The 25746-nt window shown below is 54.0% G+C and overlaps 1 protein-coding gene across 2 annotated transcripts in view; it reads right to left on the bottom strand.

Annotated features, from left to right (window-relative positions):
* Positions 1 to 25746, bottom strand: part of AACS (acetoacetyl-CoA synthetase) — a 324332-nt gene that overhangs the window by 66169 nt on the left and 232417 nt on the right. For both annotated transcript variants that reach the window (XM_086942682.1, XM_086942681.1), the window contains 2 exons: positions 6406 to 6486; positions 3652 to 3776 (listed from right to left, as the gene is read on the bottom strand). In XM_086942682.1, coding sequence (XP_086798808.1) covers positions 3652 to 3776; positions 6406 to 6486 — 206 coding nt within the window. The remainder of the gene's footprint in view (positions 1 to 3651; positions 3777 to 6405; positions 6487 to 25746) is intronic.

Here is a 25746-nt window from a genome sequence, read left to right on the forward strand (position 1 = left end):
CACTGCACGCATCTCCTGTGGGTCCCCTGTGTCACTACCTTGGGCGGTTGCTGGTGGCCCCAGCGGTTCTAAAGGCTCTAGGCCTTGTATCTATGTTGGTCCTGATTCTTATACCACTTTTAGTATATGGTTTGTGACACCCCTAGGGCTAATTATATATATTGTGCTAATTTACTGTGTGCTAAATACGTTTATGTTATGTACTTTTGCCTCTAGCCCCATAAAGAGACTAGAGGGATGTGTTTAGAAAAAATACATATCTTTTATATATATACCTGGTGTGGTTCTCCTTTCATTTGGCCATTCATGAGATTATAGACTGGTAAAACAAGCTGCTTTACATTCCTTTAAGACTTAGCCTGAAGGCTGCTCTCCACAGCTACCACTAGGATAGCTTTCTATATAGGTTGTCTTTAAACCTACCATCAATAAGGGTCGTTTGGACTGGTGCAAGGTGCCCACTATACTAGTGGACAGCATATGCCAGGTCAACTTCTCACACAGGCTAATGCAAGAACGCAATACTACTGTGACAAATTTATTTATTTATTTATTTAAAGGTTTTGTAAAGCGCGTAGTAACCCAATGAGCATCCCAGCATCCCAAATGGATCAATGGACGAGTCCTGTGAGTGCACGCCAAGCTATTGCATGCCCAGAGAGTGCATGCCCACAGTTGTTTGTCCAGCGGGTGTACGCCCAGAGGGGGCACGCCCAGAGGGTGCTTGTCCAGTGAGGTGCATGTCTATCAAGAGGGGAAGCACAGGCTAATGCAAGAACGCCCTGCTGCTGCGACACATGGCTCAATGGACGAATGCTGCTGGTGCACGCCCTGCGGGTGCCTGTCCTCATCAAAGCAGTTTGACTCAGCCAGTCAAGACTGGCTAATCAGGAGGGAGGAGCTACGACACCAACCAAGATGGGCGCATAGTCTCCCGGCTCCGCTGACCTCCGTCCTACGCTCGCTTATCCTGTTGAATATCCTGATCTCCTGCCCCGGATTCGTGTGGGTGAACTAGTCGGCACCCCGATGGTGTGCCCACGGACTTTTTCTGATGTTCTGGGGTGAAGTAACATCGAAAGTGTTTTGAGGCCTAACCCAGACTGGAAGCCGGGGTCTCGATTGCTGATCTACCCGGGTCCAAAGTGAACAACAACGGACTGAGGAGGGTGGTTGTGCCCGGTCCTTGGAACTTTTGCAAATTTCCCTGGATTACGTTGCAACCATCTGCTGCCTGGTGCTGTATCTGAGGTGAGGTGACGGGTGGCGCGCGGTGCTGCGTAGCGGGGGGCCCTGGCCCGGAGGCCCGGCACTAGCACTGCTGGTGCCCCGGGGTGGGGGTCCCGCCACGCGTTGCTGCGGGCTGTTGGCCCGTCCCTTTGCTCCGGCGTATCCTGCCCCGGAGAAGGCGCCTCTCCGTGGGCATCGTTATGCCTGCGGAAGTATGGACCTTGGCGGAACTGACTCAATGTGGCCCTTCCTTGCGGATGGTAATGGCGGAACTTGCGGCGCTTCACGCGACGGTGAGGGCCCAGGTCAATTATTGGCTGTCGGCCGCAGATGGGATCGTAGGACCGGGAGCAAGCCCTGACCTGATTTTTGAGACCCGGCGGCCGACTTGTCTCCTGTTGGGCGCCCCAGTGGCGCGTTTGGACCCGGTGCTGGAAGCTGTGCCTGCCCCCGAAGAAATGGAACTCATCGTGTGTGCTGAGATTGGTGACTCTCTCACGTTCTCGGAAACATCGGTCCCACAGTTATCGGAACATTTCACTGCTTCCCCCATCCTGGACACTGTTGGCCCACATTTTACTCTGTATCGGAATGAGTCGCACCCCCTCCCCAATCGGTCTCCCAACATGGCGGATGTAACGATGCTTGGCTTCGGAGACGGGGAGGGACATCGTTTGTGCAAGCCGTGTGCGTTGGGATCTGCTATTCCTCTACCATTTGCTGGCCCAAGCCCCGGCTGCTTTTGTGTGACTTTTGACTTTCCGGGGATGGGACTATACTTATCCGAGGGACTCAGCAACTTTGATAGACGGGGCCAAGGCTGAGATTGTGGGTTGAATTGTTTATGATGGATCTATTGGTAACGGGACTGCTTCATTAACAGACGGATTCCGGGGCGGGGGGTTTGTTGTTCCCCCGGGGTATTTTGGTATGGTGGACAACTTTATTTGTGTTGGCTTAGGGGGGCCCCCTTTGTTAGGGCGGGGGGGAGACACCGGGAGCGCATAGACTATCGCCCTCCTCCACTTCCCCGTTGGGTGGGGTTTCTTTTCTTTCTCCTTTTTCTCTGTCTCTTCTATATTTCGGGTTTGGTTCTTGGGCAACAGGCACACTGCTGGGGGTGGGGGGCCGTAGTCATCTGCGGGGGCGCAGGGTGGGGGGTTGGGGGAGGGGATTTTTCGTTTTTATTTTGTTTCTATGGCCTTTTTTCTCTTCTCTTATCTTTCTTTGTCTTTTTCCTTTTCTGGGTCAGTGCAGTGGGTTTCTTCGGTATCCATCACTGCTTTTTCATCTGTGCCTCAATTTTCGTGGTGTTCTCTGGGTCTTAGGGCAGGTGACTGGCAGGCGCGAATGGACCGTAATATTCCTTCACATCCTGAACTGCCTGTTTCAGCGCCATTGCTTTGACCGATTACTGTTTACTGTTGACACGTTTACTATTCTGCCTGCCATTTTTTGCTGATCGGAAATTGTTCGGCACCTGATCCTTCCATCTTATATTATAAAATGAAAACCTTTTATATCCTGTTTTTCTAATTGTGCTGTACGGAGACCAAGAGTACGCTAGCATGGTGATTCTGCTCCCCGAGGTGCTGCATGTGATTAAAATTGCTCTCTGTTAATCTAACTGCTTAGCGACCAGCCCCGGGGGTTGTAGGCCCATACTTGTATTTGGTTGAAATGTCAATAAAGGTTTTCAAAAAAAAAAAAAGACTGGCCAATCAGGAGAGGCTGCTAGAAGGCTGGGTTTGGCTCCCAGAAAAAAACATTCTATAGCGTGTCTTTACTAGTTATGATAAATTAAACAGTGGCAAGTTGTTGGAAGTATCATTACCAATCTTTTAAGTTCTTCAAATACTATTTTAGTTAATTGCAGTCAATAGTTATACTTTATTAAAGTATTCCCATGTTTGCCTATGGAGCTAAAATGGGGAAAACCAAAATTGGCGGTTTTCCCTCACCAGGGCACATAAAACATCTTTTAAAACAACCTTGCTTATTTTTTGCATGGCACCCTACCATGGGGGCACCTGGGGTAGGCCTTAGGGGTGACATATGTAAAAAAAAAAAAGATAGTTGGATTCTTTGAAAGTACCTTTAATTCAAAAAGTTGAAATTTAAAAGCAGCTTGCAAAGCATGACTGACTTTTAAAATGAAAGCAGACAACACAGCAGTGAATTTGGTGGGCCTCTAACCCTACCATGTACTAGGGACTTGCAGCTAGGCTGTCAGTAACAACTGCAATTAAACCTAATTACTATATACCTTTTAATCTGAGCACTGGCTATGGGCCTGGTTAGCAGAGCCCAGGGCATAGTTAGAGTTAGTTACCACCAGTATTACTCAGAAAATGGGGGTGATCAGGGCAAAAAGGATGACTTTCCTCCAACCAGCTAGTTAGGTGAATATAGCCCACTTACCCAAGTCGGTCGACTAGGTCCCACATCACATTGGCCGATGGTACCAGGGGAGACCCGTCATACAAGACCAGAGATGCACCCGTAGCGAGCGCGGACACAAGCCAGTTCCACATCATCCAGCCAGCCTACAAGACATGACACAGAGACAAAAATCTCATCCTGAGCAGTTCTAATTAAATCATATAACTGTTTCTGTCTGCAAACACAGCCGTGCCACAGCACTACAGCACAATAATACATTATAGAAGGCCACAGCAAAGACACCAACAACAAACTGTACTATAACCAACCAATCATACGACAATGGATTACCAGTTACCACACCACCTCATCAGCCTCCTCCTGACTAGGTGCTAGTCTGATCCCAAGCCCCAGCTATACTAAGCACACACAACTCTTTCACACTCAGCATTTCTATGAAACACCTTGACAAGTATGTGTTTAATCGTGCACTATGCACCAACACACACACGCACACACACACACACAAGCACACACACACACATCCTTCCCCTCTCCCACCCAACAACTTACAATGTTCCAGACTCTGCATTTTTTCATCATACTGGACCAAGATCTGCTCTGATTCCTGGTCTACCACCAACAAATCCACTCACCCTTCTGCCACTCACTTATACTTGACAAGCATGTCTGCTGTCGATCTATGGCCACAAAGTACACATCTCTTGATTACAGTGCTTCAGCGAGACCTCAAACAGGTGGCAACAGATCTGAACTACAAAAAGATCAGCCTTGTACTGAGATAACCAGTGAGACAACCAGGACGGTGTTTAGAGTGAATCAAGGGTCGGATACAAGCTGCACCAAGCACAAACAACTAAGACATCCTGACAGGTACACAAAGCAAAGACATGTCAGATCCACAGTACACTAATCACAATCTACAACTCCTTTCACCTTGGAAACCGACCTCATGCTCAAAGTGCTCAGCATGGTACAAGCTCTCTGTGCTAAAGAAGTTGAAACCATTCCCATAGGAAGCAGCTTCAGAACCTCTGTTCAAGCCCTCTTGCTCTTGCATCTAGATGGTGACAGTGCCCTGACTTACATCATCCCAGGCTCCACACTGCCTCTTGTTGTTGGGGCTTAATATAGGCTGCAGCAATTCTCAACTAAGGCCTGAAGAAGTATGACCACAACACCTTCCTCCTGATGGAACAACACTGACTCCCTTTGCCAGCCTGCACTATCTACAAACCCAGCTGCATCATCTATACCGCCATTACGACCAGGAGCCCTGTATCGGATGGAGACAAAGAAGTGCCAAAAAGAAACTAACCATCTTTATCTAAGAACCCAAGATTCAGGACAACACTCTCGTCTCCATAAGGACCTCCCCAACCTAGCTCCACTTTAGGAAAGATCCAAAAAGACACCTTTGTGAAGCTCTCGTCTCAATAAGGACCACTCCCACCCAGCTCCACTTTAGGAAAGATCCTAAAAGACACCTTCACCCAGCTCCACTTTAGGAAAGATCCTAAAAGACACCTCCACCCAAAGAAAGATCCTAAAAGACACCTCTGTAAAGCTTGCATCACCATAAGGACCGCCCCCGCCCAGCTCCACTTTAGGAAAGATCCTAAAAGACACCTCCACCCAGCTCCACTTTAAGAAAGATCCTAAAAGACACCTTTGTTAAGCTCTTATCACTAAAAGGACCGCCCTTGCCAAGCTCCAGTTTAGGAAGAATTCTAAAAGACACCTCTGTAAAGCTCTGGACTCCATAAGGACCGCCCCGCACAGCTTCACTTTAGGAAAGAACCTTAAAAGCCAACTCCACTCAGCTTCACTTTAGGAAATATCCTAAAATACACCTCCACCCAGCTCCACTTTAGGAAAGATCCTAAAAGACACCTCTGTAAAGCTCTGGTCTCCATAAGAACCACCATTGCCAAGCTCCAGTTTAGGAAAGATCCTAAAAGACACCTCTGTAAAGCTCGCGTCTCCATAAGGACCGCCTCCACCCAGCTCCACTTTAGGAAAGATCCTAAAAGACACCACTGTAAAGCTTTGGACTCCCTAATGACCGCCCCCGCCCAGCTCCACTTTAGGAAAGATCCTAAAAGACACCTCTGGTCTCCATAAGGACCACTCCCACCCAGCTATACTTTGAGAACGATCCTAAAAGACACCCCCACCCAGCTACACTTTGAGAAAGATCCTAAAAGACACCCCCACCCAGCTACACTTTGAGAAAGATCCTAAAAGACACCTCTGTAAAGCTCGCGTCTCCATAAGGACCGCCCCCGCCCAGCTCCACTTTAGGAAAGATCCTAAAAGAGACCTCCACCCAGCTCCACTTTAGGGAAAATCCTAAAAGACTTCTCTGTAAAGCTCTGGTCTCCATAAGAACTGCTCTTGCCCAGCTCCAGTTTAGGAAAGATCCTAAAAGACAACTCCACCAAGAGCACGTTAGGAAAGATCCTAAAAGAAACCTCTGTAAAGAACACTACATCCCAACACAGTAACAGCCCGTTTCCAATTACAGATCCCAGATGCCCCTCTAATCACTCGCCGATTGTATCTATGCCTTTCACCCTATAAAGCGATAAGCTGCCTTTCAGCTAGGCCTTCACAATATAAACCACATACATACATACAATTGCCAACGGCATTAAGCCCTTTTAGATACACGCAAAGTACAATGTCAGTGAGACACTCCGCACTGTACGGTGTCCTAAATGCACAGGTCTCGATGCACCACATACACATTCTAAGGCTTCCAACACTTGCCGTTGTGTAGTAAATGATAATGTCGCTGCTCCTCATGTTTCCGTGTAGAATGTGCTCCTTCAGGTGCTGGATCAGAGTTCCCTGAAAAAGAGAAAGATGACAACAGCTGGTTGTCAATCTATCAAGTCACCAAAAATTAAAAAATGAATAAAAGGCAAGCATCACAAACTTTGAAAATGAAATGAGCAAAACAAGGCAGAATGATTTATAATGTGCGTGGGCCGTTTAAAGTTTTTGTTGTACACAGTGTTGGAATTCTAATCACATGTGTGTGTGTGCCTGTCTCCTTGAGAAATGGCTCATCCCTCCAGAGGCTGCAGCTCTAGTGTGGCATTGGCTCACCCTCCGGACGCAGCAGCTCAACCACTCTGCAGGCAGCGGTTCACCCTCCGCAGGCAGCGACTCACCCCGAGCGGCTCACCCCGCAGGCAGCTACTCGCCCACCGCAGGCAGCGGCTCACCCCTCCGGAGGCAGCAGCTCACCTCCGCAGGCAGCAGCTCACCCCCGCAGGCAGCAGCTCACCCCCCCCCCGCAGGCAGCAGCTCACCCCCCCGCAGGCAGCAGCTCACCCCCCCGCAGGCAGCAGCTCACCCCCCGCAGGCAGCAGCTCACCCCCCCCGCCCCCGCAGGCAGCAGCTCACCCCTCCTGAGGCAGCGGCTCACCCCTCCGGAGGCAGCGCCACACCCTGAGCGGCTCACCCCCCGCAGGCAGCTACTCACCCACCGCAGACAGCTGCTCACGCCCCCGCAGGCAGCGGCTCACCCCTCCGGAGGCAGTGGCTCACCCCTCCGGAGGCAGCGGCGGCTCAGCCCTACGGAGGCAGCGGCTCACCCCCCGCAGGCAGCGGCTCACCCCTCCGGAGGCAGCTACTCACCCACCGCAGGCAGCGGCTCACGCCCCCGCAGGCAGCGGCTCACCCCTCCGGAGGCAGTGGCTCACCCCTCCGGAGGCAGCGGCGGCTCACCCCCCGCAGGCAGCGGCTCACCCCTCCGGAGGCAGCGGCTCACCCCGAGCGGCTCACCCCACGCAGGCAGCTACTCACCCACCGCAGGCAGCTGCTCACGCCCCCGCAGGCAGCGGCTCACCCCTCCGGAGGCAGTGGCTCACCCCTCCGGAGGCAGCGGCGGCTCAGCCCTACGGAGGCAGCGGCTCACCCCCCGCAGGCAGCGGCTCACCCCTCCGGAGGCAGCTACTCACCCACCGCAGGCAGCGGCTCACGCCCCCGCAGGCAGCGGCTCACCCCTCCGGAGGCAGTGGCTCACCCCTCCGGAGGCAGCGGCGGCTCACCCCTCCGGAGGCAGCGGCTCACCCCGAGCGGCTCACCCCCCGCAGGCAGCTACTCACCCACCGCAGGCAGCGGCTCACGCCCCCGCAGGCAGCGGCTCACCCCTTCGGAGGCAGCGGCTCACCCCTCCGGAGGCAGCGGCGGCTCAGCCCTACGGAGGCAACGGCTCACCCCCCGCAGGCAGCGGCTCACCCCTCCGGAGGCAGCAGCTCACCCCTCCGGAGGCAGCAGCTCACCCCCCGCAGGCAGCGACTCACCCCCTGCAGGCAGCGGCTCACCCCCCGCCAGCAGCAGCTCACCCCCCGCAGGCAGCGGCTCACGCCCCCGCAGGCAGCAGCTCACCCCTCCGGAGGCAGCAGCTCACCCCCCGCCGGCAGCAGCTCACCACCCGCAGGCAGCAGCTCACCCCCCGCAGGCAGCGGCTCACCCCCGCAGGCAGCAGCTCACCCCCTAGATGCAGTGGCTCACCCCTCCGGAGGCAGTAGCTCACACCCTAGATGCAGCGGCTCACTCCCGCAGGCAGCGGCTCACTCCCCCCCCCCACACCCCTCCCGCAGGAAGCACCTCACCCCCAAGCAGACAGCGGCTCACCCCCCCCCCCTCCCCGCAGGCAGCAACTCACCCCCCGCAGGCAGCAGCTCATCCCCTAGATGCAGTGGCTCACCCCTCCGGAGGCAGCAGCTCACCCCTACAGGCAGCGCCTCTCCCCCCAGGCAGCGGCTCACACCCTAGATGCAGCGGCTCACCCCCGCAGGCAGCGGCTCACGCCCGCAGCAGCAGCTTACCCCCTGCAGGCAGCGGCTCATCCCTCCGGAGGCAGCAGCTCACCCCCCGCAGGCAGCAGCTCACCCCCCGCAGGCAGCGGCTCACCCCTCCGGATACAGCAGCTCACCCCCTAGATGCAGTGGCTCACCCATCCAAAGGCAGTGGCTCACCCCTCCGAAGGCAGCGTCTCAACCCTCCAGAGGCAGAAGCTCACCCCCTAGATGCAGCGTCTCACCCCCTCCCCACCCCACAGGCAGCCGGCTCACCCCTCCAAAGGCAGCGGCTCACATCTCCAAAGGCAGCTACTTACCCCCCGCAGGCAGCAGCTCACCTCCCCCCTCCCCCCCAGGCAGCTGCTCACCCCCCCCCCAAGGCAGCAGCTCACCCCCCCCAAGGCAGCAGCTCAACCCCCCCCCCCCAAGGCAGCAGCTCACCCCTCCAGAGGCAGCATCTCACCCCCGCAGGCAGCAGCTCACCCCCCGCAGGCAGCAGCTCACCCCCTAGATGCAGTGGCTTACCCCTCCGGAGGCAGCTGCTCACCCCTGCAGGCAGCGGCTCACCCCCCCAGGCAGCCGCTCACCCCCTAGATGCAGCAGCTCACCCCCCGCAGGCATCGGCTCACCCCCTGCAGGCAGCGGCTTATCCCCTAGATGCAGTGGCTCACCCTCTAGATGCAGCGGCTCACCCTCTGCAGGCAGCTACTCACCCCTCACAGGCAGCTACTCACCCACCACAGGCAGCGGCTCACACCCCCAAGGGCAGCGGCTCACCCCTCCTAAGGCAGCGGCTCACCCCTCTGGAGGCAGCAGCTCACCCCCCGCAGTCAGCAGCTCACCCCCTAGATGCAGAGGTTCACCCCTCCAGAGGCAGCCGCTCACCCCCCAGAGGTATTGGCTTACCCCCTGCAGGTAGGGCTTACCCCCTAGATGCAGCGGCTCACACTCCAGAGGCAGCGGCTCACCCCCGCAGGCATTGGCTCACCCCCGCAGGCATTGGCTCACCCCCGCAGGCATTGGCTCACTCCCGCAAGCAGCGGCTCACCCTTATCATCCTGCAGCAGAAATTCTCACTTCTGACGCACCACCTCATTTTTCAGAGGCAGTGGTCCACCCCAAGCCAGCAGCATGTTTATTTCTAAGATTCAAAGGGACATAACCTCCATAGATCACGTAAAACAGTATTTATAGTTGTGTTGCTGATTGCTGCTGGTCTCTATAACAAGGCCAAAGGGCAGGTGGCAACCTCCAGGATCAAGCAAGCTGTGCTCATTATCAGCATTAATACTTTTCTCAGTTCCCTCCTAGAAGCATTGGTGAGCATTAGCTGGGAGGTACATGTTCATTTAAAGGTATTGCTTTGTTTGTTTTTTTACATTAATTGAGCCAGAATGCATCTGTCCTTTAGGTCAAATTACAGTTTTGTTTTTTTAATCGATACCCCACCTTTCTTAACCCCTTCAGTGCTGCGAACGTCCAATGGTCGTCGCGTGCACTACCTCCCCAGTGCTGCGCACGACCATTGGACGTCCATTCAGCACTAGTTCCAATGGACAGCGCAGCACTGGGGAGGGATATTTGCGCCGCTTCAGAGGGGTTAACACCTGCATTTGCTATCCAATGTCTCGCAAGTTTAGGAGGAATGTTGCTTAACGTAATAGCCATAGCAATATCCAGACCATGGTCATCAGAAGGTCACAGCTGCTGAAAAGAGTGGCCCGGCTCTCATTGGCCCATTGTGCAGGCCAGGTAACTTAGGGCAGGATTTGTTAGCTCCTGACATGACTGCGTAAGGAGCCGCCAAAGAAAGGCCTGCGGGCCACATTAGGAAGGGCTCCAGTGTGCACTCTCATGCTAAATGCAACGTGCACGCCATGACAATATCTTCTTAGCAGCTGCCTTCCACTATCTGCTCTGCGCAAATGTGACGGCCCCAGCTCCCTTGCCTGACCTACAGCTACCCAAAGTAGTCATAGTGGTCACCAAAACCTACAATGTATTCCACTGAGAGCTTCTAGATACTTGCACCTTCGCTCTTCAGTTCCTTCCTTCATACCCCATGTTCGAAACATCTGACGACATCTACTATAGCCCGCCAGATCTGAAATGACTAATGTAGCCTATGCCGGAGTGTACGTCCTGGTGGAGACATCGGTCCGATTCAGGATGTATGATGGCGGTCGTGCTTCTGTAATCTGACAGCATGACTTTGGTCGAGCTGGGGTTGGTTTGGTGTAAACATCCGCTCCGGCACTGGATCGTCTAGCAGCACTGTAGCGTCAGTACCGGCGTTGACAAGGAAGGACCAGGAGCAAGTCTTGGAGCAAGAGTAGAAGCCAATACAGGGGTTGGTTTGGGGCTCAAGGTGAGTCCCCAGGGTCACATGAAACAGAAGAAGGATTACAGAGAATCAGCAGCATGGCTTCTTTAAGGCTTCAATCTGCTACAATGCCGCGTAGGGCCTGGAAAACTCGGGCGACCAGGAGAACTGGAGGCCTAGAGGGGGACCAGCTCACAACAAGACGCCCTGGAGTCTTTTTAGATGTGGCGGCAAGGGGTCGAGTCCCACTCTGATCGGTTTATGTTTGCAGTTGGACATCAATTTTCTTTTATTGGAGAACTTTGACTGCGAAGGTGACCTCTTACAGGAAAGCGTTAGGGAGCAGGACTGTGTCCGCCATCCCACGACTTGCAGAGGGAGTGTGACTTCCTCGAGGACTTCGACTTCCTATGGTGCTCATTGACATCCAGCTTCACCTCTTGGCCCCGATCGCCTTCAGGAGCATGAGAGCACATCGCAGCCCGAGCCCAGACACCATAGAGACCCCTCACGCGGGTCCTTGGTGGATATCTGTTCTCTGCAGTCGTAGCATGATTTGAAACCTGGAGTCATGGGCAGGGACATCAATTCCAAGCACACTCAGGGACCGACGGATTGAGAGCCTCAGAAGACATGGAAAGAAAGTAACTGACATCAGCGTGCAGAGGTGGCGCTTATATGCGGCTGAGTTGCATCACTTCCGGGGCGGTACTGAGCCTCACAGCGCCACCTGGCAGCGCTTAGGAGCACTGCTCAGAAGAGAAGTCTTAGACGAGGAATCTGGGGGTCAAGGCTCGACCAGAGACCTCTCCTAATCATGACATGGGTGATCTCCGTAGCAGTCAGTAAACTAAGTTATGATTCCTTTTTACAGATGAACCCCTTTCGTGCTCGTGACGGAACCGTTCCCTCACAAGCCTCAGGTGGGCTGTGCTGGTGACGGAACGGTTCCGTCAGGGCCCGCTCGCCGCAAATTCCACACCTGCGCTGAGTGTTCTATTGAGCGGGCGGAGCCGTGACGGAACTGTTCCGTCATAAGCACAGCCCACCCGAGGTTCGTGACGGAGCGGTTCCGTCATGAGCACGGGAGCGCCGCGCGGCCCCCCCTCCCCCTTAGCATTGCGGCGGAATAGCCGCCGCAGCTAAGGGGTTAAAGACTGTTGGATATTAACTTTTTGGCAAGACTAGTTGACTGAATAAAAGCTTGTCAAATTACATGTATGTTGTATTTGTTTCATCAAAAGCAACATTTATTTTTTGTAGATTTTGCCTACCGTCAAGCTTTATTTGCTGCTTGACTACAGAATTCACAAATGAGCAATAGAAAGGGAGAAGCAAATAAGTCTTCAGCCAAAATAATACACCAACACCTTCATTCTATTGCAGACCTCGGTACCAGTGAAACCTATCTTGAAGGCATCTGCATTATGTTGTCATTAGTATTTTAAGTCATTTATTTCACATTGTGGCCAATGTAAACGGGTTACGTAAGGACATATAAAATTGCCCTCAGCATGTTAGCACACTTCTGTGTATCTGGTTAGGCCAGTCTATTTGGATACACTATACTATGTACTTATTTATTTATGTAATGTCTTTGTAGGGCGCTGCACACTACAAATATACTAGTTCACACACCCACAGATGTTTGGGTGTTTTTATACATTACAAAAATCTTACTGTAAAGATTAGGGCCTGATGTCCCACCAGCAAATTAGCGAGTCGCAAATTGTGTTGCATTTGCGACTCGCAACACTGTTTGCGATTCCTAATGGGGTAGCCCCATTTGCAACCCCATCTGGAATAGCTGGCACTCACAGTGATGGTGGCCTGCTGGGATCAGCAGACCACCATGTCTGTGAATGCTTTTTTAATAAAGTAGTTCTGTTTTTTTTTTTTAAGTGCAGCCCGTTTTCCTTAAAGGAAAACGGTATGCATTTAAAAAAGAAAATGAAACTTTTCAGTTTAATTTTTTTAAGGGCAGGCAGTGGTCTCTGGGACCACTGCCTGCTCCTAAAAAATATTTTCCCACATACTCACAAAGGGTTGGTGTCCCTTGGGGACCCCTTCCCCTTTGCAAGTGGTTTACCACCTACTTGAAGTAGGTGGTAAACTGCAAATGTTTTGCAGCCACAAATGTGGTCGAAAAAAAATTCGTACATAGAAGGTTGACTCGCTATTAGGAAGGGATGCTCCTTCCTAATATCGAGAGTCGCAAATTCTATTTTGTGAGTCAGTGACTCGCAAAATAGCATTTGTATATGCTATTACCCTTTTTTGCGGCCGCAAACAAGAGATCCTCCCGTTTGCGGCCGCAAAAGAGGGTCGTACATCAGGCCCCAAACCTATAGTTGTTTTTCTCGTAGTGTCACAGAGGATTAGCATTTTTAATGCTAAAGTTTTATGGGGTGAGGGAGCTAGTTTCTGCTGATGAACACATCACGTTCAGACACCAAATCACCAGTCCTGAAGAACAAGTTACTTACCTTCAGTAATGATATATCTGTAAGAGACATATATTAGTTATGGATTCCCTACCTTAGAATTACCCCGAGGCATCAGACTGGATCCTGAGAAATTTTTCTCAGCAGTAACCCCTGTGCGTCGGTAGGTGGCGTCAGTCGACTCCGCGTTCGTCGATGGTGTCGTGATCGCTGGAATAGTGTTGCAATAACTACTTTGACGCTGCCCCAGCGCGCTGACGTCAGTCCTTTTACACGACTTTCCATGCCAGAAGCGCAGAGCCATGCAAGACACTGACCACTCGTGCGCCACACTAGGGCCTATCCCAAGAAGTCAGCTCGCAGAGCGGGGAGGAAAGGTGGGCGGGAAGGAATCCATAACTAGTGTATGCCTTTTACAGATACATCGTTACCGGAGGTAAGTAACTTGTTCATCTGAAAGAAACTATTAGTTATAAATTCCTTACCTTAGAATAGATACCCCAACAATACCAACCCCAAAGGAAGGTCTGCAAACTAAGTCCTGGAGAACTGAACGGCCTAAGAAGCCGTCTCTACGGACTTGACTATCCAGGCAATAATGTTTCGTGAACGTGTGCAGTGATGCCCACGTGGCTGCCTGGCAGATGTCCCCGAGGGGGACTCCAAGCCCCAAAGCAGTAGTGGCTGCCGTCACCCTGGTGGAATGGGCGCGCAGTCCTACTGGAGGCTCCTTCTTTGCCAAAGAGTAACACATTTTAATGCAAAGGACGACCCATCGAGAGATGGTCTGTTTTTGCACAGCCCGACCTTTCTTGGCGCCCACATAGCCAACAAAGAGTTGATCAACCACCCGGAATTGTTTTGTGTGATCCAAATAAAAGGATAAGGCCCGTTTTTGATCCAGACGGCGGAGTCTCTCTTCCTCCTTTGAGGGATGTGTGGGCGGGAAGAAGGTGGGCAAAGTGATCATCGTTCCTATATGGAAAAAGGTAACCACTTAGGAAGAAAAGAAGGACTAGTTCGGAGGACAACCTTGTCCAGAAGAACAGTAAGGAGTGGAGGTTTAGAAGAAAGAGCCTGGAGCTCACTCACCCTGCGAGCAGAGGTGATAGCAACCAGAAAGGCAGTAAGGTCAAGAGTCTGAGAGGACAATTATGTAGTGGCTCAAAAGGAGCACACATAAGGTAAGTTAAGACCAGATTCAAGTCCCACTGGGGCATTACGAAAGAAATCTATTTACAATAGGGGACTTGAAAAGAGAAGGCTGATCAGGAAGGCGAAGGAAGGCCGAAATGGCCAAAAGATAGCCTTTGAGAGTGCCCAGAGCAGAGCCCTGAGGGTCAAAGAAAGAAGGAAGAGGAGAACTTCAGAAAGAGGAGCAGAAAGGGGATCCACAGCCTTTGCTGTGCACCATGCCACAAATGTGTTCCATCTACAGGCGTATACCGTCTTAGTGGAGGGACGCCTGGCTGCCAAGATGACATTACAGACTTCGGGAGGAAGGTCAAAAGCTGTCAACTGTCGCCGCTCAATTACATGCAAGGAGGTGGAGGCTGAACAGGTTTGGGTGGAGGACCGTCATCTGCTAATCCTCCTGAAGAGACAGCTTGATGGGAGGATTGATGGATACTCAGGCTCAGGATACTAGAGTCTTCGTGCCCAATCTGGAGCCATAAGAATGATGGGTGCGGTCGCGCTTGATCTTCGTCCGCACTCTGGGCAGAAATGCTATAGGCGGAAAGCCGTATAGAAAACCGCAACTCCACTCGTGACAGAAAGAGTCGCCGAGCGAGTGCGGCCTTGGAAATTCCAACACGCAGAACTGCTGACATTGCGCTTTCTCTTCGGTGACGAACAGATTTAACCATGGCTCTCCCCACTGCTGAAAGAGACCTTGCACCACCTCCGAGTGAAGACGCCATTTGTGAGCCATCATGCACCGGAGAATGAGTTTGTCCGCCCTGGCGTTCAGGGAACCTGCCAGGTGTTGAACATCCAGGGACTTGCCCTGATGTTCCAACCATGACCAGAGGTGAAGGGCTTCTTGACATAGGGTCCACGACCCCACCCGCCCTCTTTGTTGCAGTACCACATGGCAATGGTGTTGTCCGTGAACACCTGCACTACTCTTCCCCGGAAGAGGAAAGGAATGCCTTCAGTGCAAGACGAATTGCCCGGTGCTCCAGAAGGTTGATGTGGAGCTCGGACTCTGCCGGAGACCAGAGGCCTCTATTAACCGCCTCTCCCATGTGGCCACCCTATTCCAGAAGGGATAAGTCTGTCACCATTCTGTGTTCTGGTTGGGGAAGGGAGAGGGATCTGCCGTTGACCCAGTCCTGGTTTTTGAGCCACCGCTGCAGTTGGTGTGCAGTACCCTTCAGAGATCTGGACGCAATCGCAAAGATCCCCCTGAAGCTGCACCCACTGGAACTTCAGGTCCCACTGCAGAGCCAGCATATGCCATCTGGCATGAACTTCCAGCAGGATGCAGGAGGCCATGAGGCCCAGCAGCCTCCGGGTTATTCTCAGCGAAACCCCGGATAGAGGCTGAAACATCGGAATCATAGCCCGAGTATCTCAGACTCGCTGCTCAGGAGGATAAGCCCGAAACTGCGCAGTATCCAGAACCGCTCCGATGAAAAGGAGCTTCTGAGAGGGAATCAGGTGGGACTTTGGCACGTTGATGGAGAACCCCAGCAAATGCAGGAGGTCCACCGTGGTCTGGAGGTGGGAGCCACCAGCCTGGGGCGAGCCCACCTTCAACAGCCAGTCGTCGAAATAGGGGAAGACTGGAACACCTGATCTGCGCAGATCAGATGCAATAACCGCCATCACTTTCGTGAACACCCGAGGGGCGCTGGTAAGGCAAAAGGGGAGCACTGTAAACTGAAAATGCTCGTGGTCGACCGTGAACCATAGGTAACGCTGGTGGGCACACAAGATGTGATGTGAAAATAAGCGTCCTGCAAGTCCAACGCTACCCTCCAGTCTCCAGGGTCGAGGGCAGATAGGGCCTGAGCTAATGTCAACATTTTGAAATTCAACTTCTAAAGGAAGAGGTTGACGTCCCTGGGATCCAAGATAGGACGCAGGCCGTTGTCCTTCTTGGACACTAGAAAGTAGTGGAAGTAACAACCACGACCTACTTCTGGGACAGGGTTTCGCTCGATAGCTCCAATGGCAAAGAGAGCCGTAACTTCCTCACAGAGAAGGGCCAAGTGATCCTCCAACATGTGATGGAGTGTTGGCGGTATGTATGGTTGGTCTTGAAGGGGAGGGAGTAGCCCCTTCGGACTATCTTCAAAACCCACCTGCCCAACGTGATGTTTTGCCAGTGGGGGAGGTGATGGCGGATCTTGCCGCCCACGGGCAACTGGTGGCTTTGAAAGGTCGGACTAGGAAAGTTTGGAGGTTGCTGCAGAGGGGGCATGGTAGACTGGCGCGCCCATTGGCCCCCAGACCCCGGCCGCGCAGAGGCTGGGCAGTTTACCCAGGTATGTGGCTCTTGGTGGAACATGGTGAGGCACCCCTTCCGTAGCCACGAAAAGGGCGAATGGCAGACTGCACTGGCGAGAGGTGGAAGCGAGGCCCAAGGATCTGGCCGTAGCCCTGGAGTCCTTAAAGCGATCAAGCATGTTGTCTGCTTTGTCACCAAACAAGCGACGGCCTTCAAAGGGCAGGTCCAAAAGGGTCTATTGGACATCACCTGAGAAGCCAGTGGACCTCAGCCAGGCGTAGCGTGTCAGGGTTACTGATGTTCAAATCATCCTACCTAGCGAGTCGGCTGTGTCCAGCCCACATCGGATGGCGAACTTTGCTGCATCTCTCCCTTCTGTGACCGCATGGGAGAATACGTCCCGGGCCTCCTCCAGAAACTGTGGCAGCACCTGCGGAACCGTGACCCACACTGAGAGGGTGTAACATCCCAATTAGACATGCAGTGTTCACCAACTGCATTACTAAGCTGGCGGAAGAAAACATCTTCTTTCCAAGAATGTCCAGCTTCTTGAATTCCCTATCTGGGGAGCAGTAGGGTACGCGCCTTTGGATGTTGAGGCTTGGACCGCCAGGGCGTGTGCCTCTGGTGCCTGGAGCGCGACCACGACCCAAAGTTGTGCTCTGACTGTTGGGCCATGAACCCGAAGTCTTTGCGGGAGCGGTCCCGAAAGCTTCAGAGGCCCGGCAGTCAGCTTCCTGAAGCTTTCGGGACCGCTCCCGCAAAGACTTCGGGTTCATGACCCAACAGTCGGAGTACGACTTTGGGTCATGGCACGCTCCAGGCACCAGAGGTACACGAGGTGTGGGTCCGTAACCGACATCAACTTGAGACAGGAGTCGCAAGACTTGAAGCTGATTCGACGATGGGGCATTCCTACGTACGAGAAACAAAAAAAATCCATCCTTGAATAGATGTGCAACCGTGTTCTCCCAGACTAAGTGTGTCTCCTACGTTGGTGGAAGGCACATAGCTTTGTTTAAATACCGCTCACACACCAAAAGGGCCCTTGGTGTCATGCTTCATCATAGGGGTCTTCCCGCCCCGCTGCGGGACGAGGTGTGCTGCAACCTACGACTACGCGGGAGCACTAATTTTAGAACAAGACTATGTGTAGTGTAGGTATGTGAGTGGAAGAGTCAGGAGTGTATATATTAAAAAATACTTGGCTCCATTGAAAGAAAACTTTAATGTTCCTTTGAGCTGGTATTGTTAACAGTGGGGAAATGGAGAAACAATGCTATAATGTACTGCTCCTCCTATGTCAACATGTTTCGAAGACCTCCCCTGGCTTCTTCATCAGGACCAAAAGGATCCCTTCTACACTCAAACTCAAAGTTTAAGTGTTGGACAGGCCACATGACGGGCCGCTCTCCCCCGGCTCGACCAGCCCGGGCCGCCATCTTGGACACTTCGCCACGAGGCCGCCTGGCCCCCGATCGACCTCAACCCTGGGCCTAGCCCGGCCTCAGACATTCCGGCACCACCCTCCACCCAGGAGGTGAGCGAGCTACTTGGCCAGTCAATGGGAGAAAGAGGTGTCGATGGTTCTCCCCCGGCCAGTGCCGCTCGCCCATCGCCTCCCCGGGCGCTGGCTCCACCCCCCTGCTGGGTGTCTGGACTCCCTCATCCCGGACCTCCCGACCTCCAAGTGCGAGGGTCCGGACATCAAAGCACGCCAGCCCTATAACTGGGGCAGCTCCAGAACAGGAAGGCAGTTGTATCTTGGAGTCGAGAGACGAAAGAAGAACTCATCCTGGACGGACTACTGGCGCTGCCGTAGCTCTGTCCTGTGCACCATCATCCTGCCTGTTGGCGCTGCCACAGCCGTCGTAACCTTCATCCTTCACCGTCGTCCGGATCTGCTGGCGAGGCCGCGGACCGTTGTAACTGTCATCTGCATCGGGACCTGCTTGGCTTCTCCACGGCCCGTCGACCATCCTTCATCCATCTCGGGACCTGCTTGGCTCCTCCACGGCCCGATCAGCAACCACGCCGAGCTCGAGGATTGAGAGCTATTGAACTCATTGGTAACTAAGACTGTCCCGCTACCCTTTTCCTCAACCAGAGATCAGAACCGAGGGGACCCCTGAGTCCAGACCTCCTTGTATTATATCAACGTAACCTAAGAAGTGCATATAAAGTCTCGTTAACCTTCAATCTTGTGTGGTGTCCGTCTGTGGGGGGGAAGTTACTTATCTGTACAGTCGTTGGAGACGGCTCTCCCTGGAGACCTCTCCCCGTAATCTCGGCCGACCCTCCCGGTCCGTCTAACATTGGTGGCCAGCGGCGCGATCCGAATCACCGCATAACGTACAGAGAGTAGCTCACCCCACAACGAACAACAATGTCGACTAAAGAGAGCGGATCAACTGAGAAGTTCCAAATGGAAAAACTAGAGGAATACAGCCATCGTGAACTAAAGCAGTTCTGCATCGAACTAGGTATCGCTACCACCGGACTAAGTACCAAGGACGATTTTAAGCATGCCCTAGAATCTTGGGCAGAGACCGGGGATGTCGAAGCCCCGGAGCAAAGCACCGCGAAAAAGACCAACACGGCCCCTGAAGAGCAAAGAACGGGTCTCTCGCAAGACGAGATCCAAGAAAGAGAAAAAGCCCGACTACACGAACTTGAAATGGCCCGACTCAAGATGGACATAGAACTCAAATTGGCCGAGCAAAAAATAAACTTAGAGCACCTTCGCCTCCGAGAAGAAAGAGAGGAGAAACAGAGGCAAAGGGAGCTCGAGGAAAAAAGACTAACGTACGAGCACGAGCGGAACCTAGCCGAGATCAACCTGCGCAAACAGAATAAAGAATTAGGGGTGCCCGACAGACCGTCCACCCCCGGGACCACGGACAAAAAAGTGCACATCCCCAAGGATGTGGTCCGAGAATATTTTCGAGAAGACGACATCCAGCAATGGTTTAAGGCATATGAAATCGCGATGACTGCGCACCGGATCGATAGAGCCGACTGGGGAGCCGGCCTATGGGGCAAATTCCTCAATGAGGGCCGCGATACTCTGTTACAGCTCCCAGACCACCAGATGACCTCCTACGACCATATGAAAGCGGCCCTCCTCACTCGCTATGGCCTCACGCCCGAGATGTACCGTCAGAGGTTCCGAGACTGCACACGCATTCCAGGTACAACTTGGGTGGACTATGTAACGTACTTTAGCCGAGCCTTCGAAGGCTGGATCAGAGGGAACAACGTCACGACCTACGAGCAGTTGTTCAATCTGATGGTATGGGAGCATCTGTCCAACAACTGCTTCATTGAACTACGCCAACACCTCCTCGACAGCAAGTTAACCGATCCCCGGCAGCTCACAGCCGAAGCTGACCGGTGGGAGATCACCCGAGTGGGCCGGAATGGGTCCTACGAGCAGAACAGGAACAACAATGGTCACCACCGATCCAGAGGAGGAGGAGGGGGCCAAGGACGAGGAAGAGACAACACTCCGGCCGCCCCCACTACCAGCACCACCCCCCCGGCCAACCGGGGCAGCACCCCGGCGCGACCGGGATACAGAGCCAATGTTACATGTCACCGATGCCAACGAGTCGGCCACTATGCAAATGACCCAAGCTGCCCGCAGTATCAGAGCCCAAGACCCCGCCAGGTGGCCGCCGCGGCACTAGGGGAAGAACAGATCTCCGAGGAACAAGAAACAGACGAGCAAGAGTATCAAGAGTGGGAGCCAGCCGCCATGACTCTCGCGTGCTTAGGGGGAAGAGACATGGTCCCGCGGGTCCCCCTACCCGCTAACACCCAGAAGTACAGCCAATGGGTGAGCATCAATGGACAACGGGCCGAAGCCCTTCGAGACACCGGGGCCAGTGTGACAGCCGTCCGCTGTCATCTGGTGACCCCAGAACAATATCTACCGAACATTCTCTGCCCTGTACGATCAGCCGACAACTCGGAGAGTCTGTGTCGGATGGCCTGCGTCCCCTTTGAGTGGGGAGGGGTCTCCGGCATGTTGAAAGTAACGGTCCGAGACGACGCCCCCGTGGACTGCCTCCTCGGAAATGACCTGGAAAGCTCCCCGTGGGCAGCCGTGGAGCGAAAAGAACACTTGGGGATGTTGGGCGTCCCAGACTGGGCGTGCGTCACCACCCGGTCTATGGCCGCCCGTGCCAACCATCACCCGGAAGAACCAGAATGGCCGGCGCCTCCGCCTCCGGTCGCCCCCGCCGAGACCCCCGACCAGGGCATCCCCCTCGAACCTGCTCAACCTTCCGACCTTGCTAATCTTGACCAGTGGGCTCAAGAAGGGGGGCCCACACAAGAACAATTTCGTCAGGAGCAGAAGACCTGTCCCTCCCTTGAGGGACTCCGACAACAAGCGCTCGCCCAAAGCGCAGGGGATACCTCCGGAACTCATTGGGTCTACTGGGACAATGACCTACTGTACAGCGAGCAACGAATCGCCGAGCTGGGGGCCAACCGAGTACTAGTGGTGCCACTCCGCTTTAGAGACTTCCTGCTAAATCTGGCCCACGATGTCCCCCTGGCAGGGCACCTGGGACAAGATAAAACCTACAGCCGCCTAGTGACCCACTTCTTCTGGCCAAAAATGAGAAACGATGTGCACCAGCATTGCCGATCTTGCCCCACGTGCCAAGCCAGTGGGAAGAGCGGCCGCAAATTAAAGGCCCCCCTGCAACCCTTTCCCGTAGTCACGACCCCATTTGAGAGGGTCGGAATAGACATTGTGGGACCCCTAGACCCACGTACAAGACAAGGCCATCGCTTCATCCTAGTACTAGTGGACCACGCCACCCGCTACCCTGAGGCTATTCCTCTCCGGACCGTCACAGCCCCAGTGGTCGGCAGGGCCCTGATGGGGATCTTCTCCCGTGTGGGGTTCCCCCGAGAAGTCGTCAGTGACAGAGGCACGAACTTTATTTCCAAATATATGAAGTCCCTCTGGCAACAGTGTGGGGTCACCTACCGCTTCACGACCCCCTATCACCCCCAAGGAAACGGACTTGTTGAGCGGTTCAATCGCACACTAAAAGGGATGATCGGGGGATTGGAAGAACCCCTCCGTCGCCAGTGGGACGTGCTACTGCCGTGCCTCCTCTTCGCCTACCGGGAGGTCCCACAGAAGTCCCTAGGCTTCAGCCCATTCGAGCTGCTCTATGGGCACCCAGTACGGGGGCCACTCAGCCTGATCAAAGAAGGCTGGGAGTTGCCTCCGGCCAAGAGTCCTCCAGATGTCTTCCGGTACCTCCTCACCCTCCGCAACCAGTCCCAGCGGTTCAGAGACCTAGCGAAAGCCAACCTAGAGGCCAGTCAAGAGGACATGAAGAGATGGTATGACCAGAACGCCTCATCTATTGAATTCGAGCCGGGGCAACAGGTCTGGGTAATGTCCCCCACAGAACCGTGCGCTCTCCAAGACAAATGGACGGGACCCTTCAAGGTAATCGAGCGCAAGGGACCCGCCACCTATCTGATCGATATGGAGTCCGCCCGGAATCCGCTCCGAGTCCTCCACACCAACAGACTGAAACCCCACTTTGCACGAACAGAACTCAGCCTCTTGATGGCCACAGACAACGGGGTTGAGGACGACTCCGAGCCTCTCCCTGACCTCTTGCGGACCCAGGAGCAAGACGGCTCCGTGAATGGGGTCCGACTCTCGGAGACCCTCACCCAGGAACAACGCCAAGAGTGCCAAGCCCTCCTATCACGATTTTCCAGCCTGTTCTCCCTCACCCCAGGTGTCACTTCCTGGTGTGTGCACGATGTGGACACCGGAGACAGCCCTCCTATCCGCCACCGGGCCTACCGCGTACCTGATCGGGTACGGGCCTGCATCCAGGCGGAAGTAACTAAGATGCTCACGCTCGGGGTCATCGAGCCCTCCGACAGTCCATGGGCCAGCCCGGTCGTACTGGTCCCCAAAGCAGCCGCCCCCGGAACCACACCCGAACTCCGGTTCTGTGTCGACTACCGGGGCCTGAATGAAGTCACCAGAACGGACGCACACCCCATCCCCCGGGCAGATGAACTGGTCGACCGAATGGGCGCTGCCCGCTACCTCAGCATCTTCGATCTAACGGCAGGCTATTGGCAGATCGGCCTCACACCCCGAGCACAAGAACGTTCTGCCTTCTCCACCCCCGATGGCCACTATCACTTCACGGTCATGCCCTTCGGCATGAAAAATGCCCCAGCGACTTTCCAACGGCTCGTCAATCAGGTCCTGGCGGGGCTCGAAGAGTTCAGCGCCGCCTACCTGGACGACATCGCTGTGTACAGCCACCACTGGACCGAGCACCTCCACCACCTCCAAGCAGTGTTGCAAGCCCTTCAGCGAGCTGGCCTCACGATCAAGGCCAGCAAATGTCAAATTGGACAAGGGTCAGTGACCTACCTCGGACACCAAGTGGGAAGCGGTCTAGTGGCCCCTCTTCAACTGAAAATTGCCACCATCCAGAACTGGCAACCCCCTAACACTCAAACTGAGGTGCGAGCCTTCCTGGGCCTCACGGGCTACTACCGAAGGTTCGTGAAAGACTATGGTACCATCGTGGGGCCTCTCACCGAACTCACGTCGAAAAATCAGCCCAAGAAGGTGAACTGGACCCCAGAGTGTCAAGCGGCCTTCGAACAGCTAAAGGCCGCCATGTGTTCCGCTCCTGTACTCCAGGCCCCAGACTACAGCCGGGAGTTCGTCGTCCAGACGGACGCCTCCGACCAGGGCATCGGGGCGGTCCTGTCCCAGGTGAACACCGAAGGCCTTGATCAACCGGTGGCCTTCATCAGCCGGAGACTCCTACCACGGGAGCAACGCTGGAGCACCATAGAGAGGGAAGCCTTCGCTGTGGTATGGGCCCTCAAGAAGCTCCGACCCTACCTTTTTGGCACCCACTTCCGGGTGCAGACTGACCACCGACCCCTGCAGTGGTTGATGCATATGCGGGGGGAAAACCCAAAACTGCTACGCTGGTCCATCTCCTTGCAAGGTATGGACTTTACCGTTGAACACCGGCCTGGGTCTGACCACGCCAACGCGGATGGCCTGTCCCGGTTTTTCCGCCTCGACGAAGAGAGTCCCCAAGAGGATGGGTAACTCTCCCCGCCTTCAGCTGGGGGGGACGCATGTTGGACAGGCCACATGACGGGCCGCTCTCCCCCGGCTCGACCAGCCCGGGCCGCCATCTTGGACACTTCGCCACGAGGCCGCCTGGCCCCCGATCGACCTCAACCCTGGGCCTAGCCCGGCCTCAGACATTCCGGCACCACCCTCCACCCAGGAGGTGAGCGAGCTACTTGGCCAGTCAATGGGAGAAAGAGGTGTCGATGGTTCTCCCCCGGCCAGTGCCGCTCGCCCATCGCCTCCCCGGGCGCTGGCTCCACCCCCCTGCTGGGTGTCTGGACTCCCTCATCCCGGACCTCCCGACCTCCAAGTGCGAGGGTCCGGACATCAAAGCACGCCAGCCCTATAACTGGGGCAGCTCCAGAACAGGAAGGCAGTTGTATCTTGGAGTCGAGAGACGAAAGAAGAACTCATCCTGGACGGACTACTGGCGCTGCCGTAGCTCTGTCCTGTGCACCATCATCCTGCCTGTTGGCGCTGCCACAGCCGTCGTAACCTTCATCCTTCACCGTCGTCCGGATCTGCTGGCGAGGCCGCGGACCGTTGTAACTGTCATCTGCATCGGGACCTGCTTGGCTTCTCCACGGCCCGTCGACCATCCTTCATCCATCTCGGGACCTGCTTGGCTCCTCCACGGCCCGATCAGCAACCACGCCGAGCTCGAGGATTGAGAGCTATTGAACTCATTGGTAACTAAGACTGTCCCGCTACCCTTTTCCTCAACCAGAGATCAGAACCGAGGGGACCCCTGAGTCCAGACCTCCTTGTATTATATCAACGTAACCTAAGAAGTGCATATAAAGTCTCGTTAACCTTCAATCTTGTGTGGTGTCCGTCTGTGGGGGGGAAGTTACTTATCTGTACAGTCGTTGGAGACGGCTCTCCCTGGAGACCTCTCCCCGTAATCTCGGCCGACCCTCCCGGTCCGTCTAACATTAAGTAAATGGAAAAAGGAGTATATACATGTAGATATTACGACGTGGTGGACATGTTCAAAATACATGCATTGTATACAGTACATCAATAGGTATGTTACATAATGTATATTTTGTCTAAAAAGGATTACTGCCCCATGAGCCTTAGAAACGGGGTGGGAAGGAGTGTCTATAGTGAAACAAATCTCAAGATCACTGCCTCTCCTGGATACTACCTCCCCGCGGCTTCGTGGAACAATTCCTATGTGAATCAGGAGTCGAACAACTCGAAAAGAGGTCAACAAAAAGCCGAAAAAGAGTTGTCAAAAAGTGATACCGCAACATCATTCAGGCGATCACGGCGCCAACGAGGAACACAGAGTCGAACAACGCCACCTACCGACGCACAGGGGTTACTGCTGAGAAAAAATTCTCCGGATCCAGTCTGATGCCTGGGGGTAATTCTAATGTAAGAAATCTATAACTAATAGTCTCTTTCAGATAGAAAGAAACACAAGAGAAGACCAGAAGACAGAGCTCTCTTGCTAAGGACTAAGACATTCACACTGGACATACAACTTTCTGTTAAAGGTCTCTCTCGTTACTTAATCTCACATCTTCTATATTCACCCTCTCTTTCTCTACCTGTCTCTCCATCCCTACTTACCCCCGCACCTCAACTCTCTTTCAAATGTTCTCTACATCCGCCTCACAAACTCACTTCAACCACTCTATGCGTCTGCCTGTGCATCTCTAGTTCTCTGCCTCACCTCTTTTTCAAATATTCCTTCTACTCGTCTCAGACTCACTTCAACAACTCTATGCGTCTGCCTGTGCATCTCTAGTTCTCTGCCTCACCTCTTTTTCAAATGTTCCTTCTACTCGTCTCAGACTCACTTCAACATTTTCCAGTGCTACGTGGACATGTCTTAGAATTTTACACCCTGGCCACTAAACATTCACCATGTCACTCGTACCGGGGCTTTGCTACAATAG

The sequence above is a fragment of the Lissotriton vulgaris genome, chromosome 11, assembly GCF_964263255.1.
Source record: "Lissotriton vulgaris chromosome 11, aLisVul1.2, whole genome shotgun sequence".
Lineage (NCBI taxonomy): Eukaryota > Metazoa > Chordata > Amphibia > Caudata > Salamandridae > Lissotriton > Lissotriton vulgaris.